The sequence below is a fragment of the Squalius cephalus genome, assembly GCF_949319135.1.
Source record: "Squalius cephalus genome assembly, chromosome: 25".
Taxonomy (NCBI): domain Eukaryota; kingdom Metazoa; phylum Chordata; class Actinopteri; order Cypriniformes; family Leuciscidae; genus Squalius; species Squalius cephalus.
In genome coordinates, this window is record NC_137146.1 from 13,247,147 (window position 1) to 13,261,934 (window position 14,788).

The 14,788-nt window shown below is 38.2% G+C and overlaps 1 protein-coding gene across 3 annotated transcripts in view; it reads left to right on the forward strand.

Annotated features, from left to right (window-relative positions):
• arfgef1 (ADP-ribosylation factor guanine nucleotide-exchange factor 1 (brefeldin A-inhibited)) overlaps window positions 1-14,788 on the forward strand; it is a 59,424-nt gene that overhangs the window by 39,730 nt on the left and 4,906 nt on the right. The window contains exons 15-35 of one of the 3 annotated variants that reach the window (XM_079862569.1): window positions 1,279-1,390; window positions 1,884-2,089; window positions 2,194-2,278; window positions 2,494-2,659; window positions 3,690-3,841; window positions 3,949-4,077; window positions 4,502-4,660; window positions 4,765-4,909; window positions 5,715-5,802; window positions 5,898-5,938; window positions 6,216-6,385; window positions 6,614-6,765; window positions 9,297-9,469; window positions 9,583-9,743; window positions 10,209-10,339; window positions 10,701-10,830; window positions 11,004-11,139; window positions 11,300-11,438; window positions 13,602-13,671; window positions 13,808-13,928; window positions 14,256-14,395. In XM_079862569.1, the coding sequence (XP_079718695.1) occupies window positions 1,279-1,390; window positions 1,884-2,089; window positions 2,194-2,278; window positions 2,494-2,659; window positions 3,690-3,841; window positions 3,949-4,077; window positions 4,502-4,660; window positions 4,765-4,909; window positions 5,715-5,802; window positions 5,898-5,938; window positions 6,216-6,385; window positions 6,614-6,765; window positions 9,297-9,469; window positions 9,583-9,743; window positions 10,209-10,339; window positions 10,701-10,830; window positions 11,004-11,139; window positions 11,300-11,438; window positions 13,602-13,671; window positions 13,808-13,928; window positions 14,256-14,395 (2,806 nt within the window). Of the gene's footprint in view, window positions 1-1,278; window positions 1,391-1,883; window positions 2,090-2,193; window positions 2,279-2,493; window positions 2,660-3,689; window positions 3,842-3,948; window positions 4,078-4,501; window positions 4,661-4,764; window positions 4,910-5,714; window positions 5,803-5,897; window positions 5,939-6,215; window positions 6,386-6,613; window positions 6,766-9,296; window positions 9,470-9,582; window positions 9,744-10,208; window positions 10,340-10,700; window positions 10,835-11,003; window positions 11,140-11,299; window positions 11,439-13,601; window positions 13,672-13,807; window positions 13,929-14,255; window positions 14,396-14,788 lie in introns of all 3 variants that reach the window. The other 2 variants (XM_079862567.1, XM_079862568.1) reach the window with 2 other exon arrangements.

Consider the following 14,788-nt stretch of genomic DNA (forward strand, 5'->3'; position numbering starts at 1 on the left):
CCACTGTCATGCAATTTTTCCATTGTATGAAAAACATGCAGCTGTCTTGCAGAGTTTAGATCCAACCCCAATTAAACTCACCTGAACCAGCTGATTAAGGTCTTCAGGCATACTAGAAACTTCCAGGCAGGTGAACTAATCTCTGCAGCATGTCGGCCCTCCAAGAGCAAGTTCGGACACCTTAAAGGTGAAGTGTCTAAGTTCTGTAGCACTATCAGAGCCAGTTGGAATTGTAAAAATAATTGCTTGCAAACAGGTTTCATAAACACTTCACCATCTACCAGACAAATGGTGCCTTGAACAGTTGAGCCAGTACTTGAAATGTTGGGCTCAAACAAACAGCAATCTTAAAGGGTTCTACTATGAAATTCTAATGTATCTTTCTGGACTTTTTCCACTGTGAAAAAAGAGACTGCGAAAACTTCTCGTTCTGAACTTCTGCAATTTTCACACATCAGATGGATGACAATTTAAATTTAAACACGACTGCCACATTTACACGTCAATGACACCTATTCAGTGTTTAGAAACTAAAGAATAAAATGTATGAAAGTGTCAGGGTTTTTGTTGTTCCTGGAAGTGTGTAGCACCTACTGCTCTGTACTTTCTTCTGAAGTTTCAGTCCATCTATACCATTTTTTTTTATAAATCTGTCATAATGCATTTCAATGTTTGAGTCACAGCAGCAAAAACCAGAATATCGCATAAAACATATGTGAATAAAGCACCGTTTCCATCCAGTGAGCCGAAGAGAACAAAATCATCACTTCCTGATAAACTGCCGTTAAATATTATTTAGAAAAATAGAAGTTGCTGCTGTATGAGAAGCCACTGTATATACAAATTTCATATATAATAAATGACTTGTGCCGTAGAACGCGCAGACGAAACGGAATAAAGTTATCTTGTTTTTGGAGGCAGGAGGGAATGATTAAGGAAGGAATTATTATTAAACCACTTTGCCGACTTTGCTCAGGCATTTCAGAATGACCAAAACAGCATTTTAAATGATGTGCAATGAGTTCGGTCCGCTGGTTAGTCCAGTTATGTCGTCCCATCGCAAAGTCACGTCTTTTTTGATGCGCATCGAGGAATTTATTCGGTAAATGTGTTTCCATCGTAGTTTATGGGCATGTTTTCTTATCAGAAAAATGATGCTTCATGAACCCTTTCATAGACAAAAACACACTGCACACTTTACCTTCAGAACATCCTTACAAAATGCCAAATGTGAATCTGTTGATCATATCTTAATGTTCTATTTATCACAATGCACAGGTTCAACAAAAAACCAAAGAGGGGCATTCAGTACCTGCAAGAACAAGGCATGCTGGGAACCACACCTGAAGATATCGCCCAGTTTTTACACCAAGAGGAAAGACTTGACTCTGTAAGACATTGTTTATCTACAACATTTTCCCTTACCTTGTTTCTTCCATGTATTGTGACCTAGGCCAGTATACTGTAATAAAACAGGGCTTTTCTGAAACGTTTCTGAAAACAAACAAACAATATTAAGATGCTCCAGACAAGTGTTGCCCCACTTAGAGATGATTTGATCCTTCAGTGTGATGAATCGGCAACTCATTTGCTCGTTCATCCGGCCTCAAAAGACTACAGCAGTAATGGGTAAAGAGAGATCCTTAAATCTGCCCCAAAATTAGGGCACTTCAGCCCGAATAGCCCTCAGCCTCCTTAATGTCTTGAGATATGTGTGGAATACTTTAATAGAAATTGCATTTCAATGATGCACACTGAATAGATGCGCAATGATTTCTCCAGTCTGCCATTGAGCATGTGTTTTTGAGTTATAAAACATGATTTTTCTGCTCTACCTACACAATCAATATGACTCATTGGCCCTTCTGTTTCCAACCTGACAGATCCAGGTAGGAGAGTTTCTCGGAGACAACGATCGCATCAATAAAGAGGTTATGTATGCCTACGTCGACCAAATGGACTTCCAGGGCAAAGATTTCGTGCCAGCGCTGCGCACGTTCCTCGAGGGTTTCCGTCTGCCCGGAGAGGCCCAGAAAATTGATCGACTGATGGAGAAATTTGCTGCTAGATATTTAGAATGCAACCAAGGGTGAGTGCAGCGGTCTCCTTCTGTTTCAACAGATTAACCTATTGCTAATTATGTCACAAACACTGCACTCAGTCGCTGTTTGTCTCTTTTATGTCTCTCCTTAGGCAAACGCTGTTCGCCAGTGCAGACACCGCATACGTCCTCGCGTATTCAATCATCATGTTGACTACAGATCTACACAGTCCGCAGGTTAGTGCACCCAGTGCTGATTGTTCACTGAAATCTTCAGCGAATGCAGAATGCATTTTCTTTTCATTCCCGAGTCTATGAATGTTAATATGAACGTCGGAGCTGGAAATGGCTGTTTGGCATTCAATCTTGATATGTGAGCGGAATAGTTAAATCTAGGGTGATGGATGTTTCTGAAACGCAACTGATCTGTTGTTTCCTTTATCTTGGCACAGGTGAAAAATAAAATGACAAAAGAGCAATACATCAAGATGAACCGAGGTATCAATGACAGTAAAGATTTACCGGAGGAGTATCTCTCAGCCATTTATGATGAAATCGCAGGGAAAAAAATATCTATGAAGGAGACGAAGGAAATACATATCAAGTCAAATAAGCAAAGTGAGTATATGGCATACCGATTTGAATCCTGTGCATAAAAAAGCTATGATTGGTCAAATGCCTTTTTGCTTGATGTGGTCATGGCAGTCATTTTAGTTATTGTACGATAATGAGTTTGAGACTGTACATAAGTGGTTTTCAACCAGGGGACCAGGGCCCACTAGGGGTCCTCAACTAAATTGGGGGCATCGAGATGACTTTAAATTATTTAAAACAAGCTAAAACAACTAAAAATCTGGATATTTCTTAGTTCTTGGCTATTTTTTTTATAATGAGTATAGATATTTTTTTTAATAATTATTCAATTAGTAATCATTTTAGTTATTATTCATTTTTATTATATGTTTCATTTAAATTTTTTATAATTATTAGCCATAATAATAATAAAACAAAACAATTAAATAAATAACATGAAATATTAGGAATGCGCGATATATCGGCCACCATATCAGTACAGGCCGATATATGCTCATTTTTAATGTTATCGTTATCGGCCTGATAACAAAATTTTACCAATATATTAAAGCTGATAAATAATGGATTTTTCCTTCAGCTGAGACACTTCAGATGCGCTCTGTTCGCCATGATGGTTTTGAATTGCTTTAAATATGATTGGAATCACTTCAAAAAAGGAAAATACAGTTAAGTGCAACATGTGCAGCCTGTCTGTCATGTCGGCTACATAAAATTATAATGAGAAAATTATAATTGTGTGCTTGGGACGTGGCTTTCAATGGCTTTTGTTTTTGTAATCAGGCTCTCAAAAATGATCTAAAAATTTGAATTTAGATTAATCGGCCAATATATCGGTTATCGGCTTTCAAATAAAAATAATTATCGGTATCGGCCAAAATTTTCATATCGGTGCATCCCTAGAATTATTATTATTAAAATACAAGCTATTGGACTTCCGAGAGAACAAATAAACATTTATGTTCGGCTGTCTCTGTAGAGGCATAAGGAGTATTCTGATATTTTGAGGTGAGGTTTGTGTTAACTGATGGTGCTTTTGCTGTTGTCTCTGGATCAGGTGTGGCCAGTGAGAAGCAGAGGAGGCTTCTGTATAATGTTGAGATGGAGCAAATGGCAAAGACAGCCAAGGCTCTGATGGAGGCTGTGAGTCACGTTCAGGCGCCCTTCACCAGCGCCACCCACCTCGAGCACGTCAGACCAATGTTTAAGGTATTCTGTCCATGCGCATACATGTTTAAGGTATTCTGTGCATGTACTTCCACGTACATTCTGTCTGGATGCAAATACCCATCCCATATTATCTTGATCTCTCATAGCTGGCCTGGACACCCTTTCTGGCTGCGTTCAGCGTGGGTTTGCAAGACTGTGATGACACTGAGGTGGCTTCTTTGTGTCTTGAGGGAATCCGCTGTGCTATCAGGATAGCATGCATCTTCAGCATTCAGGTAATTTCACACGTTGCATTAACCGTGGAGAGGTCATTTACCCAAGCCGAGAAAGGCCTAGCGTTTGCTTGCATTGCTGTTCAAGTCTCTGTCTGAATAAGTGACTTTAAAAACTTCAGTCATCTTTGGCTGGAATGATCGACTGCTTAAAGGAATAGTTGACCCAAAAATGAAAAATGAAATAATTTATTAGTCTTTGTGTCGTTCCAAACATGTGGAACACAAAAAAATATATTTTGAGGAATGCGTATGTTGCTCTTTTCCATACAATTACAATGAATGAGGATTAGAGCTGTAAAGCTTCAAAAAGGATGCAAAAACTTTATAAAAGTGGTTCATATGACTACATTCGGTAGCTTTCAGTAAGAAACAGACCAAACAGAAACCCTCCGAAAGGTTTTTGTTCTCTGCTGATTTTTTCCAGTTGGAACGAGACGCGTACGTTCAGGCTCTGGCCCGCTTCACGTTGCTGACGGCCAGCTCGGGCATCACTGAGATGAAGCAGAAGAACATCGACACCATCAAGACCCTCATTACAGTGGCACACACGGATGGAAATTACCTAGGAAACTCCTGGCATGAGGTGAGCACTGCCAAACCCAGCTCTTTGATTGGCCTGCATGTTTCCTATGTGATGTGATTGGCAGATTTTGTCAGGTATTATCATATTCTGTATGTGCGCTGCAGATCCTGAAGTGCATTAGTCAGCTGGAGTTGGCCCAGCTCATCGGGACAGGAGTGAAGGCTCGGTACATATCAGGAACCGTACGGGGGAAGGAAGGCTTCATCACCAGCACCAAGGAACAGACGTCTGATGAGTACCTGGGCTTGGGTCAGTCAATCACACTTCACACAAGCAGCAAACATATCATTATTATAAATGTTTGTTGACAAAGACTTTTTGACATAAATTACATATTTAAACGTTTTTTCTTTGAAACAAAATCTTCATGCCTTAAAATAGCTTGAACGTAACTCTACACCCTTGCCTCATTTAGTATACGCGGTTCAATGAATATGCAAATTAGCCCCGCCTCCACTCACTCACACCAGCTCAGAGATCCACTCGTTGACGATCACACGTTTACGTGATTGGTTACAAGGTAGTTTGCGGCGTCAGAAACACCAGCGATTTCAAACTGCGATTTTTGGTTCACTGCAGTTTTAAGCAATGGTGTTGACTTATGAATTTACACATGGTTTGTCTTAAAGCATATTAAAAACACCACATAGACATAAACAACATTAAAAACTTGATTTTCACCACAGGGCGACTTTAAATGTTTAACAAATGTTTAAATTAATAGCTAAATGTTTTGTCATTTGTCAGATTTTTTTAAATTTAGTTAATATTTAGTCTGTAAAGTAAAGCGAGTGTGATATTGAATATGATTTGACAAAATATTGACTGAATTTAAAGGGCATTTTTGTCAAAACACAAAAACTGTGACATTGAAAACAAGCACCATTTGCATTGCAGCTTTTCCGTTTGCAATTGCATCATCAAAAACGTTTTATCTAAAGATAAAATGTGATCCATTAAGATTGCTTTATTATAATCCAACATAATTATCCAGCAGTGTGAAATTAAGTTGGTACTTGTATAAATAATCCAACTGTGGTTTTTCTCACACTAGGAGGGAACGTTGATCGTAAACAGATCGCAAGCATTCAGGAGTCTATCGGGGAGACCAGCTCGCAAAGTGTGGTGGTCGCTGTGGACCGGTATGATGGTTATCGTTAATTCTAATGAACCTCATTATGTTACAAACACTAATATGTTCCTGGAATGTTGTTAACGCTCATATTCTTCTCTGCAGGATATTCACAGGCTCTACCAGACTTGATGGAAATGCCATCGGTAAGTACAAGACTTCACATTTACAGTTGACATGTTTATTTAAATCTTACACTACCGTTCAAAAGTTTGTGATCGGTAAGATTTTTTAAATGTTTTTGAAAGAAGTCTCTTATGCTCATCAAGACTGCAATTTATTGTGTATATTGCATTCAAGCTGTATTTTATTAGTATTTGTTTCTGGGATTTGAACCCACGACCTTGGCGTTGCAAGCGCCACACTACCTTCAGTTCTGAGAAGATTAAAGTGTTGTGTCGTGTACCTTGCTGTGTCTTGCAGTGGACTTTGTCCGATGGCTGTGTGCTGTATCGATGGACGAATTGGCCTCCCCTACACACCCTCGAATGTTCAGTCTGCAGAAGATCGTGGAGATTTCGTACTACAACATGGGTCGTATCAGGCTGCAGTGGTCCAGGATATGGGAGGTTATAGGGGATCATTTCAATAAGGTGAGTTCAAAGCAGCCACCAAATCAACGCTGGAAGGAAATCGGTCCATGAAGAGTGTGTGTCTCGGTGGCTTTGTACGATATCAGAGAAATCTAATGACGCTTTTAAATTTCACTCTGCCTGTGGGAGGGCATATCTAATAGATTGAAGAAGAGCCGAAAATGAAAACACAGCACTCTCGTTTCTTTAACGTTCCCCCCGTCTCTTTCGCTCTCTGTTTTGACACAGGTCGGCTGTAATCCCAATGAGGATGTTGCTATTTTCGCTGTGGACTCTTTGAGGCAGCTATCCATGAAATTTTTGGAGAAGGGAGAGTTGGCCAATTTCAGATTCCAGAAGGATTTCCTCAGGCCGTTTGAGCACATAATGAAAAAGAACAGGTGAGCGTTTCAATTTACACTGCAGTTAAAGTGAAATATCACTTAACGCTTCATATATAGAGAGTGTCAGTTGAATAACCAAACAAATTGTAATTAATTAATTGCATGGTTTGTCGTACAACTGTGCAAGTCTTGCCTTAAGACGGGTTCGAGGCTCAAGGCTTGTTTTGAGTGTAGCTGTTTTTTCTCTCCGGCGGATGTGCTGCTTCTAAATGTCATCTTCTGAAGGGCTCTGTGCTGGATTCAGGAGACTGGAGTGTCTGATCTTCATGATGTCATTTTCAGTGCCTTGTTTACATATATAAAATGTTCTCCTTTTAAGGAAAACATTTTTGATCTTTCAGGAAATGTATTGTAGACATAAACAAAAGGTTTTGTTTATTAACCCTGTTACATTACATAGTTCTTTCTTTAACATCCGTGGTGTATTGAACCTTTGAGAATAACTAAAAGGTAAAATGGCTACATTTTTCAATCAAGTGACTTTAGCTCCATAGTGTAACATTTTCAAAGACAAACTATTTTTCTGAAAGCTTGGCACTGCCTTAAAAGTCATGGAAAATATTTGTTTTTATTATTTATAAAAAAAAAAAAAAAAATTAATATAAAAATATTAAATTTTATAAAAATATAATTTTAGTTATGCTCAAGTCTAAAATATTCAGAAATATTAGAAAATACTTCAAACATTAAAAATAAAATAGTAGAAAATCTATAAAACGATTTTTATATTCAGCAATACTCACTCTATTAAAGTGTCTCTTTTAAGCATTGGCAACTCATTTAGTTAATCATTTTGTTATGATCTATACATTAAAAATAATTGTTATTTTAGGAATATTTTAATAATAATAATAATAATAATTCGTTACATTTATATAGCGCTTTTTCTGAGACCTCAAAGCGCTTTACATAGATGGGGGAATCTCCTCAACCACCACCAATGTGCAGCATCCACTTGGATGATGCGACGGCAGCCATATTGCGCCAGAACGCCCACACACCAACTTACTGGTGGAGAGGAGACAGTGATGAAGCCAATCAGTATATGGGGATGATTAGGAGGCCATGATGGACAGGGGCCAAGGGGCAAATTTGGCCAGGATGCCGGGGTTACACCCCTACTCTTTTTCGAAGGACATCCTGGGATTTTTAATGACCACACAGAGAGTCAGGACCTCGGTTTAACGTCTCATCCGAAGGACAGATTTTGAATTAGCTTTTTTATTTTCAATTTTAATTTTAGTAATTTTGTTATTTGATTTTGTAATTTGTATAAGTTTTTTCAGCATTATTTTTTGTCAGTTTTAGTACTTCAACTAGAAATGTTGCATTAGAAAATAACTGAATAATTATTATATATTTATTATTTATAGATTATTTTATTTCAGATGTATTTCAATACATATTTTACTTTTAGTTAACAATAACAACACTGGTTATGAACAATACATTTCAATGAATTCACTTTGTCATCACTCAGTATTTGAATTTAAAGAAAATTGAAATTAAATTAAATTGAATTTTGTAGTGAAAAATATTTAGTTAAATACTGCTGTTTTTAAATTCAGTTATGCAAAGTATTTCATTTGTTTTATATTGTGTACATTTATATTTCCAAATATGATGCTTCCACCTTCACTGAATTCCTCATTGCGCCAAAGTAGTGTAACCAACTATTTGAAAATGTAGCTAGACTGTAGCCTGACTACTTTAAAGGAACACGCCGACTTTTTGGGACTTTAGCTTATTCACCGTATCCCCCAAAGTTAGATAAGTCCATACATACCCTTTTCATCTCCATGCATACCGTAACTCTGTCTGACACACCCATCCCTAGCCTAGCTTAGCACAAAGACTGGAGGTAAACGGCTCCAGCTAGCATACTGCTCCCAATAAGTGGCAGTGCTTCGCCTTCTGAGAATATAGTTCCCAGTATGTATACAGTTAGAAGATGGCTGTGTCTCATGTGACCTTGTTATTTGTACACGCTGTGACTATACAAATCACATGTAAATAGGAAAATGTTGGTGTTATTTTGTCACTTATCGGGAGCAGTATGCTAGCTGGAGCCATTTACCTCCAGTCTTTGTGCTAAGCTAGGCTAGCGGTGGGTGCGTCAGACAGAGTTACGGCACGCACGGAGATGAAAAGGGTATGTATGGACTTATCTAACTCTGGGGGATTGGTGAATAAGCTAAAGTCCCAAAAAGTCGGTGTGTTCCTTTAAATTATAAGCAGCCTGGCAATCTTCACTTTCAAAGTAGCTTCTCAATCACTGGAAAGAAGCGAAGAAGAGAAAGATATATTAGCTCATATGGACCCTGCATACTCATTAAGCTTTGTGAGTGAACACACACACACACACACACACACACACACACAGTGTCAGAATCCATCATGACTAAACTCCATGACCGATGGAGATAAATGAACTTGTCTACACACGTTTGTCCCTGCAGAATGAGATGAAGAGAGCGAGTGTGTGCATGTTTTCCTGCTTTATTTACATGCTGCTTCTCCATCTACAGATCTCCTACCATTAGAGACATGGTGGTCCGCTGCATAGCCCAGATGGTCAACTCTCAGGCTGGGAATATTAGATCAGGGTGGAAGAACATCTTCTCCGTGTTTCATCTCGCTGCCTCCGATCAGGATGAGAGCATAGTGGAGCTGGCCTTCCAGACAACTGGACACATCGTCAGTAAGTGCCTCCATGGAGATCAAGGATGCTCTCATTTAGGATACAAGATAGGAATAAATAATTAAGAGCCTTTTTAATACACTGGGGTTCAATAGTCTCTTTTCACCTCGCAGCGAATGTATTTGAGAAGCATTTCCCAGCAACCATTGACTCCTTCCAGGACGCTGTCAAATGTCTGTCTGAGTTCGCCTGCAACGCTTCTTTCCCCGACACCAGCATGGAGGCCATCCGTCTCATCCGCCACTGCGCTAAATACGTCTCCGACCGACCTCAGGTCAGTGATAACGAGTGCGCGCTCCATAACTCTGAATTATAATCTGACCCCGGGTCAGGCTGTCCACAGACATCCTCTAAATGGATTACACTTAAGGAGACCAGAAGGCACTTTTAATGAGGAAACTCTCATTACCAGATGCCTTAATGAGCAAAACCTAAGGCCTTTAGTAAGTGGATGGAAAATGTAAGCAATCTGTTTTCTGCTCTTCATGAAGGGTGATTGCGTTATGAGCTGTGTTTGTGCCTGTTAAGTGCTTTAGTCCTGTGGTGTTTCTAAAGTGAAGATTAGTGAAGGCAACCCACAAGAAGACCTCCACCTCATCTAACCAAGGGTTGCCAGATTGGGGCAAAAATCTTTTGATCTGTAAATGCAGCTTATGGCCAAGTGTGTTCAGGCTTGTGCAATGTGATATCAAAGCAAATGTGGCACTGCGAGTAAACTGCTTATGTTTTGTGTCGGCAGGCATTTAAAGACTGCACCAGTGATGATATGAACGTCGCTCCGGAGGACCGTGTCTGGGTGAGAGGCTGGTTCCCAATCCTCTTTGAGCTGTCATGCATCATCAACAGGTGTAAGCTGGACGTCCGGACCAGGTCAGTGCCAGACCCACAATACAGCCAACAGATTTATTCAGGATTCTTTGATGAATATAAAGTTCAGAAGAATATCAGTTTCCACAAAAATATTAAGCAGCACTGTTTTTTTTTTACATAGATAATGATAAGAAATATTGATTGAGAATCAAATCATCATATTAGAATGATTTCTGAAGGATCATGTGACACTAAAAACTGGAGTAATGATGCTGGAAATATTAATATTTTAATATTAAATTTGAAAAGAGTTATAATAATGTTTTTTCAATGTCTGTTTTGAAATGTTTTTGTTATGACTGTACAGTATTGTCAATCTTTTTTTCCCCTCCTGACAGTATATTTTTGTTTTGTTTGTCAGGGGTCTGACAGTGATGTTTGAGGTGATGAAGACGTACGGTCACACCTACGAGAAACACTGGTGGCAGGATCTGTTCCGCATTGTGTTCAGGATCTTTGACAACATGAAGCTTCCTGAGCAACAGACTGAGGCAAGTCAACGTCAGCAATGAAATCTGCCCTAGAATAAAATACGATTTTAGGACGTGTCACCTGCACAGATATTGCTCTGGCATTAATATAATAATATGGTACCACTGCATTATCTTCATATCAGCATGGAAAACCAGCATGGCTAATGTTCTGTTTTGTGTTCTGTTTTTAGAAAGCGGAGTGGATGACCACCACCTGTAATCATGCACTTTATGCTATCTGTGACGTTTTCACACAGTACTTTGAATCTCTGAGTGATGTTCTGTTAGATGATATCCTCTCTCAGCTCTACTGGTGTGTGCAACAAGGTCAGTGTACAGTACCAGCAATAGACAAGATACAATTGCAGTACATTTACAGTGACACTGCTGAGAAAACAACACGCATTGTGCAAAATACTGAAGACTAGGAGATTCATGTAAATTCTGACTTCAGGTCATGATTTCACTTGCATATCTCTCCTCACAGATAATGAGCAATTAGCGAGATCAGGCACTAATTGCCTTGAAAACGTGGTCATCCTCAACGGTGAGAAGTTTAACCCTGAGACCTGGGACAAGACATGCAACTGTATGCTAGACATCTTCAAAACCACCATCCCACACATGTGAGTGTTTCAGAAATTCGAATGGGTCATTTTACAAAACGAATGCCATTTATGTCCCTAGTATAAATGTGTTAAGACTTTTAACAAGGAATTTCTTTTTTCTAATATCAATTTTTTCATTCTCCTTAAAGGGTTAGTTCACCCAAAAATGAAAATTCTGTCAGTAATTACTCACCCTCATGTTGTTCCAACACCGTAAGACTTTCGTTCATCTTCGGAACACAAATTAAGATGTTTTTGATTAAATCTGAGAGCTGATCACTCCTCCATAGGCTTCTAAGTGATTGAAACTTGCTGGCCCAGAAAATGTATTAAAGACATCGTTAATATAGTCCAAGTGACTACAGTGGCTCAATCTTAAGTATATCAAGCGACGAGAATACTTTTTGTGCGCAAAAACAAACAAAAATAACGACTTTATTCTACTATTCATTTCCTTCTCTCTGAGCCTCGAGTTAGTTTACGTAGTGTTTTTGCGTAGCGCGTCTGTGTTACACGTCACCACGTATGCTCACTATTGGTCGACGCTTGTCATGTGTGTGATGCGTAATGACGTGCAACACAGACGCGCTACGCAAAAACACTACGAGGCCCAGAGAGAAGGAAATGAATAGTAGAATAAAGTCATTATTTTTGTTTGTTTTTGCGCACAAAAAGTATTCTCGTCGCTTGATAAACTTAAGATTGAGCCACTGGAGTCACTTGGACTATATTAACAATCTCTTTAATAACTTTTCTGGGCCAGCAAGTTTCAATCACTTAGAAGCCTATGGAGGAGTGACCAGCTCTCAGATTTAATAAAAAATATCTTAATTTGTGTTCCGAAGATAAACGAAGGTCTTACGGGGTTGGAACAACATGAGGGTAATTACTGACAGAATTTTCATTTTTGGGTGAACTAACCCTTTAAATATACATCCTGTTACCATCATATTTTTAAAGCTACACTGTGTAATTTAAGTTGATTCTTAGCAAAAACACTTTTTTTCAAAATGATATGTGCTCACTAATGTGTAATTACTTCTACCAACTAATCAAGTATTCTCGTAAGCGTAGAATCTGCCATTTAGAATACATATGAGCGAGTCGCTCGAATGGCGGCAGCCATGTTGTGCCTCCATCTTGAAAATACATTAGCCAAAGAGGGACATACCTGGAAATTAAAGCTTCGCCTGAGTTTTTACACTCAGTGGCACCGTGACGAATGCGAGGGGGAGATTACTCGCGACTGCCGGCAGATTTGAAATAATACGGCCACCGTAGGAGTTAAAACGCCCTCGGAATGGGAGGGGCTAGAAAGTAATATTCAGTTGGTAGTCATAAACAATTTCACCGCTAGATGGGAGAAAATCCTACACAGTGTAGCTTTAAGTAATGAATTTAAGTATCAGTAACAATTAGCTTGAAACATCAACCTGTTACCATGATTTTGTACAGTAATCAACTGATTTTTAAATACTCAATATTTGTACAAATATCTACATTGAATTATCTTTATAATAAACATCTTAAAGCTAAATTAATTGTAAAACTTTCAACCCTGTTTGATTTACAACTATGAATTTGGACAGTAAGCAACTGATTATTAAACACTAATTAAATTATATTTCGAATAAACATCGTGTAGCTAAAATAACTGTAAAAGTCACCCGTTACTATGGTTTTGTATAGTAAACTACTGATTATTAAATACTTGATATTTGTACAAATATCTGCATTAAATTCTCTTTGTAATAAACATATTGTAGCTACATTTACTGTAAAACAGTCAACCCTGTTAGTATGATTTTGAATAGTAAACTACAGATTATTAAATAATTAATATGCTTTAGAAATATCTGCAATAAATACTAATAAACATATTTTACTACCTTACATGCACAGCATTTAATGTCAAATGAAACCGTAAAACTTTCAGCCATGTTCCCTTTTGTAGGCATAAGTATATCAAAAATATTTTTGAATGTATTTTAGCTTGACATGGCAAACCTAGGCATTATTATATCCTAACATAAATTAAAATGTATCATTTAGCTTGAGATGGCACAGTGCAATTTATTAGCACTTTAAAACACTACATTTGTCTGACAGAATGTTATCAAACAGAAAAACTGAATACCTGCTGTATAGCATGACCCTTTTAACTCATCTATTTGTTTACAGGCTGTTGACGTGGAGACCGGCTGGTACAGAGGGAGATCACGTGACTCAGTTGGACTCTGATAAACAGCTGGTATGCAAATGGATTTCCAGACTGTGCTAAATGTGGAAGTGTTCAAGGGTCATCACAACCAGATGCTCTTCTAGCACTGTGCTGTACGAGTTCCTATAATGTTTAATATTAATAAGCACTTATCTGGTGCTTACAGGACTCCATTTCCCAGAAGTCAGTGGATATTCAGACTCGGGCAGATGACCAGCAGTCTGTGAACAGTATGGAGAAGGCTTTGGCTGACAACCGCAGACAGAGTCAGTTCAGTGTTGCTTTAGGCACGTATCATGGTGGCCAACCATATTGATTTATTTAATTATTTTGCTTCACATTATTTCATAAGTAAACGATTTGAAACTCAACCATGAAATTGTTGTATATTGATAATTGTAAATTTTAGAACTCATTATACAACAGTAAATCCACAAATTACCAGTTAGAATCAAGTAATCCAGAGATCCATGTAATCATTTTTTCATGAATTGAATTTAACGGTGTTGTTTTTAGTCCTGGTTTTAGCCTGATTTCATAATAGACCCAAAACACATTGAAACATATCAGCTGGTCAGCTATTAATTTTGTGCTTCCATATGTGACCTCCCCAGAAGCCCAGGAACAGAGGCTGTTTGCGGCTCTGCTCATAAAGTGTGTGGTCCAGCTGGAGCTCATTCAGACCATAGACAACATTGTGTTCTTTCCTGCAACCAGTAAGAAGGAGGATGCTGAAAACTTGGCAGCAGCACAGGTACTAGCTCAGGATCTTTACAAACTCTTATTATGAACAAATCTGCCTTTTTATATATATATATATATATATATATATATAGTATATATATTTTTTTTTTTGGGCTACTTTTTGTGAGAGTTTAGAAAGCGAAATAGGAATACAATCAAATTGCCAGATTGTGTCACCCACGTCAGTATTATTCTTATAATATTATAGTATTAATTAGGCCCGGTTTCACAGACAGGGCTTAGACTAAGCCAGGATTAGACCATAGATCAATTAGGACATTTAAGTAATTTTTATAAACATGCTTAGAAAAAAACATTACCGATGTGCATCTTAAAACTAAAAAGGCACTGATATATTTTTAAGATCAGTCAGTGCAAGTTTATTTCAGTGGAAACAGCTCAG